Source organism: Aquarana catesbeiana, linkage group LG08 (assembly GCF_042186555.1).
Source record: "Aquarana catesbeiana isolate 2022-GZ linkage group LG08, ASM4218655v1, whole genome shotgun sequence".
NCBI classification, from domain to species: Eukaryota; Metazoa; Chordata; class Amphibia; order Anura; family Ranidae; genus Aquarana; species Aquarana catesbeiana.
The window spans coordinates 3,185,984-3,205,584 of record NC_133331.1 but is presented as its reverse complement, the minus strand read 5'-3'; the positions used below and the strand labels follow the sequence as shown (position 1 = coordinate 3,205,584).

Genomic DNA, 19,601 nt, shown 5'->3' with positions numbered 1-19,601 from the left:
CCATCCCCCATAACTGAGGTCCTCCATCCCCCATAACTGAGATCCTCCATCTCCCATAACTGAGATCCTCTCCTCCATCCCTCATATCTGATATCCTTCATCCCCATAACTGAGGTCTTTGATTCCCCATAACTGAGGTCTTCTCCTCCATCCCTCATATCTGATATGCTCCATCCCCCATAACTGAGATCCTCCATCCCCCATAACTGAGGTCCTCCATCTCCCATAACTGAGATCCTCTCCTCCATCCCTCATATCTGATATCCTGCATCCCCCATAACTGAGGTCTTCCATCCCCCATAACCGAGGTCCTCCATCCCCCATAACTGAGGTCCTCCAGCCAAATAACTGAGGTCCTCCAGCCCCCATAACAATGGTCCTCCATCCCCCATAACTGAGCTCCTCCATTCCCTATAACTGAGGTTGTGCGTGAAAATTCCAGTAGATGAACAGTTTTTGATATACTCAGACCAAGTCGTCTTCACCACGTCTAGATGCCTAAATGAATTGAGTTGCTGCCATGTAATTGGCTGATTAGCCATTTGTGCTACCAAGCAATTGAACAGGTGTACCTAATAAAGTGGCATCTCCCAAATACGTGGGTGAGGATTACACCTAGAAGTACATGGATGTATCTCTTATCACACTTTTTGTAGGTGATTTTGTAGCAATTTAGGAATGTTGAAGCCGCGTATCTAAACTGATTTTATAAAGTCAGACTGATCTGAAGTCGTTGCACACGCTGGTTCTCTATGGCGCTGTGCCACACGCTGGTTCTCTATGGCGCGGTGCCACACGCTGGTTCTCTATGGCGCGGTGCCACACGCTGGTTCTCTATGGCGCGGTGCCACACGCTGGTTCAATACAAAAAATAATAAAAGAGTATGGGACTTTAAATGAGGCAGGTTCAAACACAAATTTGAGAGTAAAAATAAATATTTTTAATGTACATGAGTATCAAGTTGCGTAACGTTATATATAACAAAAAATTGCTCAGTGCATATGCAGACATCTTGGGAAGTAAATTGCATACATATAAACAGAGTGTAAAACATAATTGCCATAACAAGGGGACAATAATACATATTTCATGAGTATAACTTGTAATATACAGTAAAATTCATAAAAATCTTGGTGGAAATGTGAGGGGTTACATCCTCAAAAGCTCGACGCGTTTCGTCGGTAAGCCGACTCATCAGGAGCGGATATTGAATATCTGTAAATAATGGAGATGTTCTAAATCAAAAAATGGGGCTCATGATATGGAAAGTATTATATGTAAAAAGATATATATAAAGCATAGAGATGGTCAAATCCACAAACTTACATCCCATTGGAACACTGAACTCCGAATAATTCCGGTGTGCAGGGGTCACCATATCAAACCTCCCCGGGAGCTGAGGTATAGAAGTCCGCCCATAAGTAACAGGCCCACACTGAAAACGTCCCCAACCAGGGAACAAATGTAGTATATTGGGTATTGTGCCAATAATGGCCAGTAAATCTGTAAGATAATTAAAAGTATTGTATATGATACACCCGGCAGCACTGTCAAGCACAGAGAAAATAGGGATACATGGAGGAAAAAAGGTGAAAATAGGGTGACAAAAGTGCAGGATGGGGTGTAGGTAGTGATATGCCTGCTGGATAGTGTGCAAAGCAGAGATAAAGGTGGGATGTAAAAGGGACCAGTGAGAATTCTGAAAGAGTAAGTAAGCAAACACTGGGAGCGTGCTTACAGAGAAGAAACCTATTAGGTGATGTTCATGAGACAACGATACAAGTGTAGAGTGAAAAAAAAGGTGAAAAAGTAGAATATAAACAAGCCGTGACATATAGAATTACCCTGTGGTACCAGGTATAGGTTGTACGTGTGCAGTAAATCAAGCAGTCATCTGGTCAGTTGTAAATGGGGACTCCCAGGTGGGCCGGTCAAATAGGGCAGACAATACCAACGTCACGCAAGCATGATGACGGGCGGGAAGCGTCTGCCCGCCAATGGCGCCAGACCTAATCCCGCCAATGTATCAGCCAGATGGAGAAACCGCGAAACCAGACGGCGCCAACTAAGGACGTCACTGGTGCCACACGCTGGTTCTCTATGGCACTGTGCCACACGCTGATTCTCTATGGCGCTGTGCCACACGCTGGTTCTCTATGGCGCTGTGAAACACGCTGGATCTCTATGGCGCTGTGCAACACGCTGGTTCTCTATGGCGCTGTGCCACACGCTGGATCTCTATGGCACTGTGCCACACGCTGGTTCTCTATGGCGCTGTGCCACACGCTGGATCTCTATGGCACTGTGCCACACGCTGGTTCTCTATGGCGCTGTGCCACACGCTGGTTCTCTATGGCGCTGTGCCGCACGCTGATTTTCTATGGCGCTGTGCCGCACGCTGGTTCTCTATGGCGCTGTGCCGCACGCTGATTTTCTATGGCGCTGTGCCGCACGCTGGTTCTCTATGGCGCTGTGCCGCACGCTGGTTTTCTATGGCGCTGTGTCGCACGCTGGTTTTCTATTGCGCTGTGCCGCACGCTGGTTCTCTGTGGCACTGTGCCGCACACTGGTTCTCTATGGCGCTGTGCCACACGCTGGTTCTCTATGACGCGGTGCCACACGCTGGTTCTCTATGACGCGGTGCCACACGCTGGTTCTCTATGACGCGGTGCCACATACTGGTTCTCTATGGCGGAATGCCACACACTGGTTCTCTATAGTGCGGTGCCACATGCTGGTTCTCTATAGTGCGGTGCCACACACTGGTTCTCTATAGTGTGGTGCCACATGCTGGTTCTCTATGGCGCGGTGCCACACACTGGTTCTCTATGGCGCAGTGCCACACGCTGGTTCTCTATGGCGCGGTGCCACACGCTGGTTCTCTATGGCACTGTGCCACACGCTGGTTCTCTATGGCGCTGTGCCACACGCTGGTTCTCTATGGCGCTGTGCCACACGCTGGTTCTCTATGGCGCGGTGCCACACGCTGGTTCTCTATGGCGCGGTGCCACACGCTGGTTCTCTATGGGTCGGTGCCACGCGCTGGTTCTCTATGGGTCGGTGCCACACGCTGGTTCTCTATGGCGCTGTGCCAGACGCTGGTTCTCTATGGCGCTGTGCCACACGCTGGATCTCTATGGCGCTGTGCCACACGCTGGTTCTCTACGGCGCTGTGCCACACGCTGGATCTCTATGGCGCTGTGCCACACGCTGGTTCTCTACGGCGCTGTGCCACACGCTGGTTCTCTACGGCGCTGTGCCACACGCTGGATCTCTATGGCGCTGTGCCACACGCTGGTTCTCTATGGGGCTGTGCCACACGCTGGATCTCTATGGCGCTGTGCCACACGCTGGTTCTCTATGGGGCTGTGCCACACGCTGGTTCTCTATGGGGCTGTGCCACACGCTGGTTCTCTATGATGCGGTGCCACATGCTGGTTCTCTATAGTGCGGTGCCACACACTGGTTCTCTATGGCGCGGTGCCACACACTGGTTCTCTATGGCGCTGTGCCAGACGCTGGTTCTCTATGGCGCGGTGCCACACGCTGGTTCTCTAACAAGCATTTTGTGTGCAACAGCAGCTCTCCGCCTTACACAACAGCACAATCTATGGCTGACTGTTCAGAAGTCACATGATGGAAACTTTAGTGACAAATTATTTCAAAACAGCGCAGAGAATTTTCCAACCGCAAGAAGGAAGCTCGGAGGGACACGGGCGTGTGCAGTATGGGTGGGGGTGGGGGGGCAAGAGAGAGTGGAGGAGAGCAGGAGAGGAACTGAGAACGTGAAGCCTGTGACTACCGTGACAGCAGAAACTGACACCAAGCTGCAGCAGAACACAGGGGCTTATTCACCGAGCCGGGGCAAAGTGACATCTCTGTGCGGAAGGAGCAGTGAATGAGGAGGGGGGGGGGGGGCTTTTCTGGCACTGCTAACATTTTTTTTTTTTTGCTAGAAAATTACTTAGAAGCCCCAAACAATTTATAGGGTTTTTTTTGGTTTTTTTTGCAGAGGCCCTAGGGAATAAAATGGCGATTGTTGCAATATTCTATGTAACACAGTATTTGTGTAGAAGTTTTCAACCACAATTTAAAAAAATAAATAAAATACACTTTAATGAAATAGATAAAATACACTTTAATGAAAAAAAAAAAACACAATATATACCCCAATTTTTTTGTATAATGTGAAAGATGATGTTACAACAAGTAAATATGTGCAAAATCCAAAAAAATTACTAAAGCGCTGAAATGGACATGCGTGAAACTAATTGTGTTATTATAGGGTGATAACCCTGTGAAAATGATCCAATTGTGACTTAGAAGAAAACCAAATAATAAAAGCTGCAAAACTTAAAAGTGTTCAGACACCTAAAACAAAGTAACAAATGAAAATAATGTGTTGCGCTTATATTAACCTTCCAGTCAATCCGTGCTCAGTGTATATATATATAAATCCCTCCAATTAATCAATTGCTTAGAATTAATGTGGGTGTGATTGGGTCAAAAACACTAAAAACTATACACTGCAATATTGTGCTCCACAAAAAATAAAAAATAAAACCCAGGATGCCGTCTGTGATAACCATTAAATAAAACACCAATTAAAATATAACCACTATCTATATATTGTCCAATATCAATATAGGAAAATGCATATGGTTAAAGAGTAAAAAAGATCCCCGATTTGAGGTTGGTAGATAGCCGTTCTAAGTTGTGTTAAGTATGCATTTCACTCATCAATATTATTAGGCAAAGTCCCATATGTATTGAAAAACCAATCTGTTCAGCAAATTCCCTCAATATTGCTATATAATTTAAAGGTTTCCAGAAGGATATTCTCCGGTATCACGAATATATGCAATAAAAAAGAAGAGACATCATTGTGCAGTAACCGATGATATAAAACAGCAGCACTTCAATGAGTGCACTCACATAAGCCTGGATGGAAGATGACAATCAGCCGCTTGGGGCGCGGTGAATCCTCACACCGCTCGTTACAAGCTGCTGACCAGCCTCAATACTATGCGTCGCTGACTCCTCCTACGCGTTGCGTCACCCGACACGTTGACTTTTTTTACCTTGAAAAAGAGTTACAGAGGAAGTCTAGAATTATCGCTCTCGCTCTGAGGTTCACTTCGATACCTCACATGCGTGGTGCGAACACCGTTTACATATGTGGGCGTGACTTATGGATGCGTTCGCTTCTGCGCACGAGCACGGAGGGATAGGGCGCTTTCAATTTTTTTTTCTTATTTATTTTACTTTTTGTGTTTTTATTTTTACACTGTCCCTTTTTAATTTTTTATTTTTTTTTTATTTTTTTATCACTTTTATTTCTATTACAAGGAATATAAACATCCATTGTAATAGAAATAAAGCATGACAGATCTTCTTTATTGAGAGATCTGGGGTCAAAAAGACCCCAGATCTCTTCTTTACCTTTTAAAGGCTGCTGGTCACATGCTAAAAAAAAAAAAAAAAAACAGCCTTTGGAATACGGAGTAAAAAAATAAAAAAATATATCAATAAACTGTTTTAAATTGTCATACAAATATATATATTTGAAATTAAATCTTTATTATTTTGTGGAAATTACATGGTGTGGGCGGATTTCTGCCAGTCACAGGTTGTGTCATGACCCCTCCAGCCTGTGTCTTAGAATTGGAGGGAGGTGAAGCCTCCATCAATCTACATTAATAATAATATCCCACCCCCTATTGTGTTTAGCTGGTTAGTGGGCATAGAGGAGGAGGGAGGGAGTGGCCTGTCACTGTGGACACGCCCACATGTGTGACTCTATGGTCACATGGGCTGCTCAGATGTGATAGGGAGGAAATGCTCAGCATAGAAACTCACTGAGAACTGAGCATGTGCAGAGCTGCCAACACCGCTCTGCAAAATCCCCGGCTGAATTGGGGACGTGGACAGAAGAGGGAGATAGAGAGCAGCGGGATCAGCCAGGTTTTTTGCAGAATGCAGAAACGGAATCTCGTAGTGATTGAGCGAGTACGAACAGCATGGAATACACCATTTAGCCATTGTTTTTTATGATGAGCGTTTAGTGCCGCTTTAAGGTGACACTGGCCCATGCATGTCCTTAAAAAAGTTTTCCTAATCATTCTGAATTGGTTTGGGGTTGTTTGTTATCAGTTGGGATGTACATAATAGAGTAGTACAGGTCTCATTCATTGGTGGAGTGTGGTTGCACAGATTATAAGGTTTTAAAATCGGGTCATTCTTCTTGAAACACGCTGTACTTAGCAGAGACCTTCTTCATATGCTGATATGATGACACCTCTACCAGAGACTTCCAATGTCACACATATAACCTATGGTGCTTGGCCTGCTCCTCACACCATGAACTGGGAAGTTGACTGAACAAGCGTTCTCAAACCTTCAACGGTCACTGAGCAGGCCTGCACCAAAAACCGGACCTGGTTACTACGTTAAGCCTCTCGCGCTATATATATACACACCATAATACCACATCCTTTATTTCAAGAAACAGTCTGAGAGATAAGAGCCTCATCCTGTGCCCGAAATAGCACAGATTACCACCACCGCCTGAGACCGCGCTACTGACTGTACAGAGATCACACTGACATGGCTTAGAAAAGTTGCTGGAACATGTGATAAGATTAAACCTTTAGTGTGAAAAAAGTAAAGTTTAGATAAAGCAAATATAATTAGTATACAAGGTGACAAATATGCCCAAAAATAACCAGTTATTCTTGAAACTAGAAGATGTAAAAAGGCAATATTTAACTGGAGGCGGTCTTAAGCTTGCACAGGTCTCCAGTTTTCCCAACCTCCCTTTCTTCTGCAGTTTCCCGGGCTTTCTACTACTCTGGCCTAACCCTAAAACCATCCATTTCCCTGCTGCCTGACCCCACCAACCACCTAGCCCAGGCCTCTGAGTTCTCCCTAGAGTCTGGATCCCACACTGCAGCCCTTGTGGCTTGCCAGCCTCCCCAAAACCCAACAAGCCTTCCCTCTATATCCATACCGGCCTACAAGCCTTCATCCCTTGGCCGTCTCCTATGGCTCTTCTATCCTATCCCTGCAGCCCCTCTGGCCTAAACTTACAACCTTCCATTTCCCTGCTGCCTGACCCCACCAACCACCTAGCCCATGCTTCTAAGTTCTCCCCAGAGTCTGGTTACCACACTGCAAGCTTGTGGCTTGCCAGCCTCCCCAAAACCCAACAAGCCTTCCCTCTATTTACATACCGGCCTACAAGCCTTCATCCCTTGGCCGTCTCTTATGGCTCTTATATCCTATCCATGCAGCACATCTGGCCTAACCTTACAACCTTCCATTTCCCTGCTTCCTGACCCCACCAACCACCTAGCCCAGGCCTCTGAGTTCTCTCCCCAGAGTCTGGCCACCATACTGCAGCCCTTGTGACTTGCCAGCCTCCCCAAAACCCAACAAGCCTTCCCTCTATATTCATACTGGCCTACAAGCTTTCATTCCTTGGCCTTCTCTTAAGGCTCTTCTATCCTGTCCCTGCAGTCCACCTGGCCTAACCCTACAACCTTCCATTTCCCTACTGCCTGACCCCGTCAACCACCTAGCCCAGGCCTCTAAGTTTTCCCCAGAGTCTGGATCCCACACTGCAGCCCTTGTGGCTTGTCAGCCTCCCCAGAACCCAACAAGCCTTCCCTCTATATCCATACCGGCCTACAAACCTTCATCCCTTGGCCGTCTCCTATGGCTCTTCTATCCTATCCCTGCAGCTCCTCTGGCCTAACCTTACAACCTTCCATTTCCCTGCTGCCTGACCCCACCAACCACCTAGCCCATGCTTCTAAGTTCTCCCCAGAGTCTGGTTACCACACTGCAGGCTTGTGGCTTGCCAGCCTCCCCAAAACCCAACAAGCCTTCCCTCTATATACATACCGGCCTACAAACCTTCATCCCTTGGCCGTCTCCTATGGCTCTTCTATCCTATCCTTGCAGCACATCTGACCTAACCTTACAACCTTCCATTTCCCTGCTTCCTGACCCCACCAACCACCTAGCCCAGGCCTCTGAGTTCTCTCCCCAGAGTCTGGCCACCATACTGCAGGCTTGTGGCTTACCAGCCTCCCCAAAACCCAACAAGCCTTCCCTCTATATTCATACTGGCCTACAAGCTTTCATTCCTTGGCCTTCTCTTATGGCTCTTCTATCCTGTCCCTGCAGTCCACCTGGCCTAACCCTACAACCTTCCATTTCCCTACTGCCTGACCCCGTCAACCACCTAGCCCAGACCTCTAAGTTTTCCCCAGAGTCTGGTTAATACACTGCAGCCCTTGTGGCTTGCCAGCCTCCCCAGAACTCAAAAAGCCTTCCCTCTATATCAGCCTACAAGCTTTCAGCCCTCTGCCTTCTCCTATGGCTCTCCTGTCCTGTTCCTGCAGTCCATCTGGCCTAACCTTACAACCTTCCATTTGCCTGCTGTGTGACCCTGCCAAGCACCTGGCCCAGGTCTCTAGGTTTTCTCTAGAGTCTGGTTAACAAACTGCAGCCCTTGTGGCCTGCCAGCCTCCCCAAAACCCATCAAGCCTTCCTTCTATATCTATACCAGTCTACAAGCCTTCATCCCCTGGCCTTCTTCTATGACTCTACTGTCCTGTCCTTGCAGAACATCTTGTCTAACCCGAAGACCTTAAATTTCCCTGCTGCCTGACCCCACCAACCACCTAGCCCAGGCCTTTAAGTTCTCCCTAGAGTCTGGTTATCAAACTGTAGCTCTTGTAGCTTGCCAGCCTCCCCAAAACTCAACAAGCCTTCTCTCTTTATCTATACCAGCCTACAAACCTTCATCCCTTGGCCTACTTCTTTTGTTCTCCTGTCCTGTCCTTGCAGCCCATCTGACCTAACCCTAAATGCTTCCATTTCCCTGCTTCCTGACCCCACCAACAACCTAGCCCAGAGTTCTGCCTGTCCTCTTCTTCTGATAACCTGGCAACCCCCTTTGGTCCTAAAGACCTTCCTCCTAAATGCTTCCTGTTTTGATACCTCTGGCCCCCCTTTCTGCAAGGTTTGTGTTTTCATTTATTCTTTAATTGATGGCGGTTTGCAGGAGGGTGAGAGGGAGAGGAGGGACTTCTTTTGATTTAAGAATACATGCTTGAATATAATTTTTTCTATTTTGTATCACTGAGTTTACATAGAAATGTCTTCTAAGAAAAGGACATCCAGTGTTTGTTCCTCATTGCCAGCTCAGAATTCACATAAATGTCTCTTTTGTCATATTGTTACTTTTTTTTCAGTATTTTTAGAAAGAAGCTTAGTAGAGCCTTCCTAAATCCAGAGATATTTGCATATCCGACATTCATTGTGAATACAAAAAATTTGGAGGTTCCTTCCTCATTTTGGGTAAAGCCATGCAAATCGCTTCTTTGTGCTCCCGGGCCAGGAATACATCCAGAACCTCCGGCTCACAACGCAGACACAGCCTTGTATTATAGATCTGTTTATGATTGTCAAACTGTATACAGCTGTTTTTAGGCTTGGTGGCCACCATCAGGACACAGTCCATGGAAACCATAGTGCTGTGCTTGGGGGGCAACAAGAAAGTATTACCCAACAGGTTATGGTGAAGTAGGCTGAACTCAACCTAAAATCTCCAAACTAAACCAATGAGTAGCACTGGCTTGCTGCTTGTCACATGCTAAAAAAAAAAAAAAAAAAAAACAACCTTTGGAATACGAAGTAAAAATAAATAATTAATATCAATAAACTGTTTTAAATTGTCATACAAATATATTTTGAAATTAAATCTTTATTATTTTTTTGGCAATAACATGGTGTGGGCGGATTTATGCCAGTCACAGGCTGTGTCACGCCCCTCCAGCCTGTGTCTTGGAATAAGAGGGAGGCGAAGGCTCCATTAATCTACATGTAATATCCTGCCCCCCCCCCCATTGTGTTTAGCTGGTTAGTGGGCGTGGAGGAGGAGGAGGAGGGAGTGGGCTGTCATTTACCACTGTGTATGCGCCCAAATGTGTGACTCTCTAGTCACATGGGCTGCTCAGATGTGATAGGGAGGAAATGCTCAGCATAGAAACTCACTGAGAACTGAGCATGTGCAGAACTGCCAACACTGCTCTGCAAAATCCCCTGCTGCATTGAGGACATGAAAAGAAGGGGGAGACAGAGAGCAGCGGGATCAACCAGGATTTTTGCAGAATACAGAAAAGGAATCTCATAGTGACTGAGTGAGTATGAACATGTGGGTTTAGTGACACTTTAAAGCTCAACTTCAGGAAAAGTAATAGTTCTCCTTTGCATTTGGGCTGATTCAGCACTGTAAGGGTGGACTGTTCATTTAATCTAGAGAAAGGTAAGAGCACTTTTACTTACCTCGCCACCCGCTCTCCTGGCAAACAGGGCTCCCCCAGCAGACAGCGCTTCCCCAGCAGACAGCGCTCCCCAGCAGACAGGGATTCCCCAGTAGACAGGGCTCCCCCCAGCAGACAGGGCTCCCCCAGCAGACAGGGCTCCCCCCAGCAGACAGGGCTCCCCCCAGCAGACAGTGCTTCCCCAGCAGACAGGGCTCCACCCAGCAGGCAGCGCTCCCCCAGCAGACAGCGCTCCTCTAGCAGACAGGGCTCCCCCAGCAGACAGTGCTTCCCCAGCAGAGAGGGCTCCCCCCAGCAGAGAGGACTCCTCTAGCTGACAGGACTCCTCTAGCTGACAGGGCTCCACCCAGCAGACAGGACTCCCCCCAGCAGGCAGCGCTCCCCCAGCAGATAGGGCTCCCCCCAGCAGGCAGGGCTTCCCCCAGCAGGCAGGGCTTCCCCCAGCAGGCAGGTCTCCCCCAGCAGACAGGGCTCCCCCAGTAGACAGGGCTCCCCAGCAGACAGGACTCCCCAAAGCAGGCAGGGCTCCCCCAGCAGACCAGGCTTCCCCCCAGCAGACCAGGCTTCCCCCCAGCAGACCAGGCTTCCCCCCAGCATACCGGGCTCCCCCCAGCAGGCAGGGCTCCTCTAGCAGACAGTGCTTCCCCAGCAGAGAGGACTTCTCCAGCAGATAGGGTTCCTCTAGCTGACAGGGCTCCACCCAGCAGGCAGGGCTCCCCCAGCAGGCAGCGCTCCCCCAGCAGACAGGGCTCCCCCAAAGTGGCAGGGCTCCCAGGGCAACCGCACTCCCCCATCAGACTGCATATCCCCCCCCCCCTTCACTATAGCAGTGGACTGTCCCTTTGCACCTTCATATCCTTGACAGGGCTATCCTCTCTACATCGGTCTTGATGACATCAGGGGCATATGACCACCAGACAGTGGGGCAGAAGAGGCTGTGGGAACCAGTCTAGCGTTGAGGATCAGATGGGTAAAACCCCGACACCCAGCTCCACTAGACATACCACCAATTACAGCGCTCTTTAGTGCTGTACTGCAAATCTTCATCACTGAAAACAACAGACTTTCCATAAAACAAACTAAGCAAAATTCAACAGACATTGTTCCTGGATATACAGAAGACCTCCATGGTGAGCACTCACAGACCTGTATATACAATAATCAAAATACAGAAACGCAACCTAATAATTTAAAGTCAGAGTCATATTATCTAGACTGGGGGTGGACAACCTTTCACAGGTTGAGATCTACCTGGACAACATGGAGGAAATCAAAGATCGCTGGAGGCGTGTGTGTGGGACGCCCCTAACCGAAAAAAATAATAACAATCAAGCCCCCAATAAAAACACAGCATAGTGTTCTGTGCCCCCACCCACAGTAGTGTCCTCTGCTTCCCTTCACATCATCCCTCCCACAGTAGGGTCCTTCCGCCCCTCTGCCCCCCTTCACATAACCCCCCCCCCAACTGTAGTGTCCTCTGAGTGTCTTCTGCCCCATTCACATCACCCCCCCACTGTAGAGTTCTGTGCCCCCCATAGCAGTGTCCTCTGTACCCCCCCCTTACATCACCCCCACTACAGTGTCCTCTACCCCCCTCATTGCAGCATCCTGTGCCCCCCCCCCATAGCAGTGTCCCGTGCCCCTCTTCATATATCCCCCCACAACTGTAGTGTCCTCTTCCCCTCTGTCCCCTTCACATCACATTGCCCCCACTGTAGTGTCCTGTGCCCCCCCCCCCCCAGCAGTGTTCTGTGTCCTCTGCCCCTCCCTAACCAGTGTCATCTGTCCCCTTCACATCCCCCCACTGTAGTTTCCTTTGCCCCCCCCTCCACTCACTCAGTGTAGGTATCAGTCTCTTACCTTACACCAGTGTATACTGTGCAGCAGAGCAGAGAGCGGGAAGTGTCACAGTACTGGATTGAGGGCGGGAGCTGCCAGAGTTACTGTAACTTATCACATGCACAAGCTGGTGATTGATTGCAAGGACCGCCCAGCTACCTAGCAACCAATCACATGTTGGTTAATGTGAACAGTTAACTCCGGCAGCTCCCGCCCTCCATCCAGTACAGTGATATGTTCTGATCTCCGCTCTGCAGAGGGGGGAGGGGCGGAAGGGTTTGGCAATGCAGGGCCGTGTTCCTGATCTATGCGTTGAGCTGCCTGCAGGTTGGCTGGTAGATCGTGATCGACAGTTTGCTGAACCCCCCATGTAGACCAATATGAGAGATACACTGGGTGTATTTATAAAAACTTTGCATAGCAATTCACCCAGTGAAAGTGTATGTATATTGGTTCTGTGCAAATGGTAAATATCTCTTTAAAACTCCTGATTTTACATCATTTGTCCTTCCTAGGCTAGTGGTAGCACTGAATTGCTCAGAAAGACCACCGTGGTGCATGGGCACAGAAATATTACAAATAATTAAGACATGGCAGTCATGATGGTGTAATGCTCCATCAAGACCTTCTGGTCTGCCTCTTCCCGGGGATATTCCTTTTAGTCCTCACAGCCAGGCCTACCATGAGGGCACTTCTGTGGACCCAACTTGACTCTTGGCACTCATGCCACTCTGCACCCTCCCCCTCCCCTGTGCTACACTCCAGGTGTGCCTGGACCAGAGGTGGAAGGGAAGCCCTCTCATCACCTCAGCCTCCAACCAGGTACATAATACAGAGCTGAGAGCTGACAACAGGTTTAGAGTCCAAGCCCTAACCAAGAAACATGGAGATGCTAAGTATAAGTAGGCAGCTCGGGGGAATATTCCAAAATCTTGTTTGAGTTTGACTCTTACAAAGGAAACACTTCTCTTGAGGAACCCAAGCTAACCTGGACAATTTGTTGTTGGTTGTTGACCACTTAGAACCTCCTGGGTTCATATCCTCATTAACTTGATATGTTGGCATGGAATGGGGTGACTCACCGCTCGCTGGTTGGGTCGGCACAGTTCAGCGGGTATTTCAGCGGGATGAAGGTTCCATCGGTATCCTGTAGACACTCATGCTGTCCTGTGTAATATTCCACCAACTCAGACAACGTGGCGAACTGTTCACCGCCATACAAGTCGTAGTAGTCGCCCGTGTTCTGTATCCGGATGTGCGTGACGGAGTCTTCCAATCTGGTGGGGAAGGGTGAAAACACTTCAGTTAGTATTGTACTTTTGATATGAATTATTTATTATTCTGTTCCTTTAATACACCAACTTATGGAGTGTTCCTCATCTTGCAAATTTGGTTGACAAAAATACTTAGGGGCCTCATTATAAATTGACTGATCAATTTGTTGATTGTTTGCTGCTTTTTCCCCCCCAGCGACCCTTTGGAGGCATTAATAAGGCACAGGTTTGGAAGACCTGCACACCTGGCACCCTCCATAGCGCCGTCTTGGAAGACCTCCAAACCTTGCACCCTCCATAGCACAGCCTTGGAAGACCTCCAAACCTTGCACCCTCCATAGCACAGCCTTGGAAGACCTCCAAACCTTGCACCCTCCATAGCCCAGGCTTGGATGACCTCCACACCTTGCACCCTCCATAACTCAAGCTTGGACGACCTCCACACCTTGCACCCTCCATAGCTCAGGCTTGGACGACCTCTACACCTTGCACCCTCCATAGTGCCGGCTTGAAAGACCTCCACACTTTGCACCCTTGAGACTAAATACGGTTACCCAAGCAATGATACATACAGCAGCAAAAATTGAAGCAACCATAGAGGATACAATCCCCAAACATCTTAAAATTTGGCAAACCTGGGCGGATCATTTTGATGATTCTCTTCTTGAACCCTGATCTTCTACCTGCTCCTATGAATATGGATTGTGACTCGGGCCTGTTTGGAGCGGTCGGTCTCCCTCTTTCTATTTCTCTCCTTTTCTTCCTTCTCACTTTTCTTCTCTACTTCTCATCTTCAACTGCTCGAATATGATTTTTGAGTTTTGTTCAAAGTCATGTCCTTAAAGTGATATTACCACTTGCCTACCGAGCACTCCCCCACCCCACCCCCCACCCCCTCCTGCCCAGGCCAATTTTCTGTTTTCAGCGCTGTCACACTTCGAATGACAATTATGCTGTCATGTAACACTGCACTCATTTTTTTGTAGACAAATAGAGCTTTCTTTTGGTGGTATTTAATCAGCACTGGGTTTTTTTTTTTTTTGCTAAATAAACGGAAAAAGACAGAAAATGTAAAAAATAAAAACAGTTTTCCTATTCCTGAAGAAGTCACGTGGGTCGTGACGTCACGCGTAGGGACGGGAAAGGCATTTTTTGTTTGTATCTGCACTACGAGCTCGCTGCTCGTCGGATTTTCGCCTGTTTTGGTTTTAAAAAAATGTGAGTACCTGTATAAATTTAATAAAATCGCATATCAACTCCAGAGATAAAACGATAATTCTCCCGCTCTACAAGACTCTGGTCCGGCCGCACCTGGAGTATGCTGTCCAGTTCTGGGCACCAGTCCTCAGGAAGGATGTACTGGAAATGGAGCGAGTACAAAGAAGGGCAACAAAGCCAATAAAGGGTCTGGAGGATCTTAGTTATGAGGAAAGGTTGCGAGCACTGAACTTATTCTCTCTGGAGAAGAGACGCTTGAGAGGGGATATGATTTCATTGTATAAATACCGGACTGGTAACCCCACAATATACAAATACCGGACTGGTGACCCCACAATATACAAATACCGGACTGGTGACCCCACAATATATAAATACCGGACTGGTGACCCCACAATATATAAACACCGGACTGGTGACCCCACAATAGGGATAAAACATTTCAGCGGAAGGGAGTTCAATAAGACACGCAACCACTCATTAAAATTAGAAGAAAAGAGGTTTAACATTAAACTACGTAGAGGGTTCTTTACTGTAAGAGCGGCAAGGATGTGGAATTCCCTTCCACAGGCGGTGGTCTCAGCGGGGAGCATTGATAGCTTCAAGAAACTATTAGATAATCACCTGAATGACCACAACATACAGGGATATACAATGTAATACTGACATATAATCACACACATAGGTTGGACTTGATGGACTTGTGTCTTTTTTCAGCCTCACCTTCTATGTAACTATGGTGGGCACTGATTATCAGCGTAGATGTCCCTTTCACACAAGCCTGTTATTGGCTCTCCTCTCCTTATGCTGTCAGCGTGAGGAAAGGACTGCTGATAACCGGCTTGTGTCTACATTGTGATCAGCTGTAATGGGACACAGCTGATCACGTGCTAAAGAGCCGCTGATTGGCTCTAAACCCAGAGCACACAGTGATCACAGAGCACGCTGGCGGGCGCAATCACGAGTAGTCATATGGTCGGCAAATGATTAAAGTCAATTTTTAAAAACTCTAAATAGCAAACATGTTATACTTACCTCCTCTGTGTAATGGTTTTGTAGCCCCAATCCTCCGCTTTTCGGGTCCCACCCCACCCCCACCCCCCGGCGCTCCTGGCCCCTCCTTCCTACCAAGTGCCCCAAGAGCAAGCGACTTGCAATGTGGGGAACCCAAGCATGCACGCTCCCGTACCATGGCTCTGCGTGCCCATTCACACACACAGCCGCAGCTCAGTCCCGCCCCCTCTCTCTCCTCATTGGTTCACTGGCTGTGAGTGACAGCACTGGCTCCTGTGGCTCCTGTCTAAGCCAATGAGGAAGGAGAGTCCCTGGATAGCCGAGGCTCTCATGCACATTGCTGAAGAAAGATCAGGTTCAGGTAAGTATAAAGGGGGTGATTCTTTTCTATACCCGTTTTATTTGAGGCCCATTTACACCAAAACACATTGTGTTGCAGCATACATAATTCTGTGTATTGAGGTGTGTATTGGACATTCTGTTCAAAATGAATAGACTGTAACGCATCTCAACGCAAGAAAAACTGGTCTTGTATATTTTTTTGTAAAGTGCCTGTGATCTGGATGAGCACTGTGGTGGGCTGTAAAGTGGCTTTGATTCGGATGAGCACTGTGGTGGGCTGGAAAATGCCTGTGATCTGGATGAGCACTGTGGTGGGCTGTAAAGTGCCTGTGATTCGGATGAGCACTGTGGTGGGCTGTAAAGTGCCTGTGATCCGGATGAGCACTGTGGTGGGCTGTAAAATGCCTGTGATCCGGATGAGCACTGTGGTGGGCTGTAAAGTGCCTGTGATCCGGATGAGCACTGTGGTGGGCTGTAAAGTGCCTGTGATCCGGATGAGCACTCTGGTGGGCTGTAAAGTGCCTGTGATTTGGATGAGCACTCTGGTGGGCTGTAAAGTGCCTGTGATTTGGATGAGCACTGTGGTGGGCTGTAAAGTGCCTGTGATCCAGATGAGCACTGTGGTGGGCTGTAAAGTGCCTGTGATCCAGATGAGCACTGTGGTGGGCTGTAAAGTGGCTGTGATTCGGATGAGCACTGTGGTGGGCTGTAAAGTGCCTGTGATCCGGATGAGCACTGTGGTGGGCTGGAAAGTGCCTGTGATCTGGATGAGCACTGTGGTGGGCTGGAAAGTGCCTGTGATCTGCATGAGCACTGTGGTGGGTTGTAAAGTGCCTGTGATCTGGATGAGCACTGTGGTGAGCTGTAAAGTGCCTGTGATCCGGATGAGCACTGTGGTGGGCTGTAAAGTGCCTGTGATCTGGATGAGCACTGTGGTGGGCTGGAAAGCGCCTGTGATCTGGATGAGCACTGTGGTGGGCTGTAGAGTGCCTGTGATCTGGATGAGCACTGTGGTGGGCTGTAAAGTGCCTGTGATCCAGGTGAGCACTGTGGTGGGCTGTAAAATGCCTGTGATTCGGTTGAGCACTGGGGTATCATTCAAAATGTCACTATAGGCACTACAAGGGGCTAATGTGTGCATTGTGGTAATGCGTGTGTTTTATCACTGGTAATGGACCCAATTGTTGGTGTTGGTGGGAGAAGTAGCGCCCCATCATCGGTGTCAGTGGGAAGAATTGAGCCCCATCGTTGGTATCAGTGGGAGGAATAGTGCCCCATCATTGGTGTCATTGGACCCAATTCTTGGTGTCATTGGGAGGAATTGTGTCCGAATACTGGTGTCATTGGTGTCAGGGCTGGGCTCAGCCCTTCCTTCTCTAAGCTGGCCGCTCAGCTGTCGGCTAATTGCCAGCTCCTATCTCTTCACAGTGATATCCTGCTTGTCAGTTCTGCCTACTTAAGCCATCCAGTCCAGATGATCTCTGCCTTCGCCTTGGTCACATCTCTAGAGACGCTCTCCTGTGTTCCTGTTAAAGACTTGCTTGGCTGACATTCCTTCTGGCTCCAGATCCTGCTTGCTGTTCTACTACGCTCATCTCTGGCTCCCTGACGTTTTGGCTTGTCTGACTATCCGTTCCTGTTCCTGAACTCTGGCGATGTTTTGACTACGTTTACTCTGTTTTCCTTTTTTTTATTGTTATTAAGCAAGTGTGATTTAACTGTACTTCTGTCTCAGTCTGATTCATGGTTCCTGACAGTAGGCGAAGGCCATGAATTCAGAAGATGCAGTCAGTCCACTTGTTGGTAATATTTTTTCCAGATTGGATGAGCAGGATCACCGCATGGATCAGTTTGCCATGGCGCTACAAACGCTCCTGAGTCGCACGGCTCACCTGGAATCTCCCACTGTGACTGCTCCGGTACAACCTGTGTTGCAGGCCGTCCCTGCTGCTGCGCCAATCTCTGTGCAGGTACCCATCTCAAGTATTACCTCTGTAAGAGGTATGTCTGGTTCCGCTCCGCTTCCCCAGCGATTTGGGGGCGATCCAGTCCAATGCAGAGGGTTTCTCAACCAGGTTGAGATATACTTTGAGATGCTGCCCCAGGCATTTTCCACGGACAGAAGCAAAGTAGGTTTTGTGATATTTTTGCTTTCTGAGAGAGCCTTGACCTGGGCTAACCCTCTATGGGACACACAAAAACCTGTTGTCTTGAGTTACCCTTAGTTTGTGACGTCTTTTAAAAGGGTATTTGACGTTCCCGCATGCTCCGCTTCTGCTGCCAAGTGCCTCATGTCCATCAGAGTACGAGAACTGTTGCCGATTACACCGTTGAATTCCATACTCTGGCAGTAGAGGTGGCTTGGAACAATGAGGCCCTTGTGGCTGCTTTTTCTCATGGTCTCTCGGATTCCATCAAGGATGAGATAGCAGCCCGAGATATACCCACTGAGCTGGAGAGGTTGATCACCTTTGCCATCCTCATTGACTCCAGACTCCCTTTTAAGAAAGACTCCCTTTTAAGGAGCGCTTGCAGAAACCTCCTCTACATTTGTCTCCAAGCTTTGCAGTCCCACCCTTGCCTCCCTCACCTCATAAGTGAAGATGAACCCATGCACTTGGGCTTCACACGTCTTTCTGTGGATGAGAGAACCCTTAGGAGGAGGGAGAGATTGTGCCTTTATTGTGGCCAGGCAGGTCACTTTTTGAAGTCTTGTCCTACCCGTCCAGGGAGCGCCCAAACCTTGAGGCCCTGTCAAGGACAGACCTTAGGTGGCATTGTTTTGTCCCCAGTTATCCAGAAGGTTAAGCCCCTGGTTTCGGTTAACCTTTCTTGCGCTGAGTCGTCCGTCGATATACGGGCTCTAATCGACTCTGGGTCTGCAGGCCTGTTCACTGACGCTGCCTTTGTATCGAAGCACTCAATTCCGCTGCAGCTGCATGACACTCCACTTGCCATTGAGGCTCTTGACGGGAGACCTCTACAGCCGGCCCATGTGACTCATGAGACGGTTCCATTGTCCATGGCCGTAGGGGCTCTTCACCATGACATAATCCAATTCCATGCTATTTCCTCACCTAAGTTTACGCTGGTTATTGGTTATCCTTGGTTACAGAGGCACAACGTCACCACAATGCAGTAAAACATGCTTCCAGAAGGTAGCCAAGGTCCTGTGCACCTCCCTGCCGGAGGAGTAGCGCGATTTTAGCGATGTCTTTGACAAAGGTCAAGCCGGTAGTTTGCCTCCACACCGGTCTTATGATTGAGCAATTGATATTCAACCTGGTGCCACTCCCCCTCGTGGCCGGGTTTACCCTTTGTCGGTCTTGGAGGATAAAGCCATGGAGGCGTATGTTGCAGACGCACTTTCTCGAGGTTTTATCCGCAAATCCTCATCTCCTGCTGGTGCTGGTTTCTTCTTTGTGAAGAAGAAGAGTGGTGAACTGATACCTTGTATCGATTATAGGGGTCTCAATCATTTTACGATTAAGAATACCTATCCGATTCCGTTTAATACCAGAACAGGCCATTATGAGTACCTAGTAATGCCATTTGGCC

At 48.4% G+C, this 19,601-nt stretch overlaps 1 protein-coding gene across 1 annotated transcript in view; it reads right to left on the bottom strand.

The window, feature by feature from the left end:
- Positions 1 to 19,601, bottom strand: part of PTPN6 (protein tyrosine phosphatase non-receptor type 6) — a 132,566-nt gene that overhangs the window by 74,596 nt on the left and 38,369 nt on the right. The window contains exon 3 of the mRNA XM_073595423.1: positions 13,278 to 13,472. Within this exon, the coding sequence (XP_073451524.1) occupies positions 13,278 to 13,472 (195 nt within the window). The remainder of the gene's footprint in view (positions 1 to 13,277; positions 13,473 to 19,601) is intronic.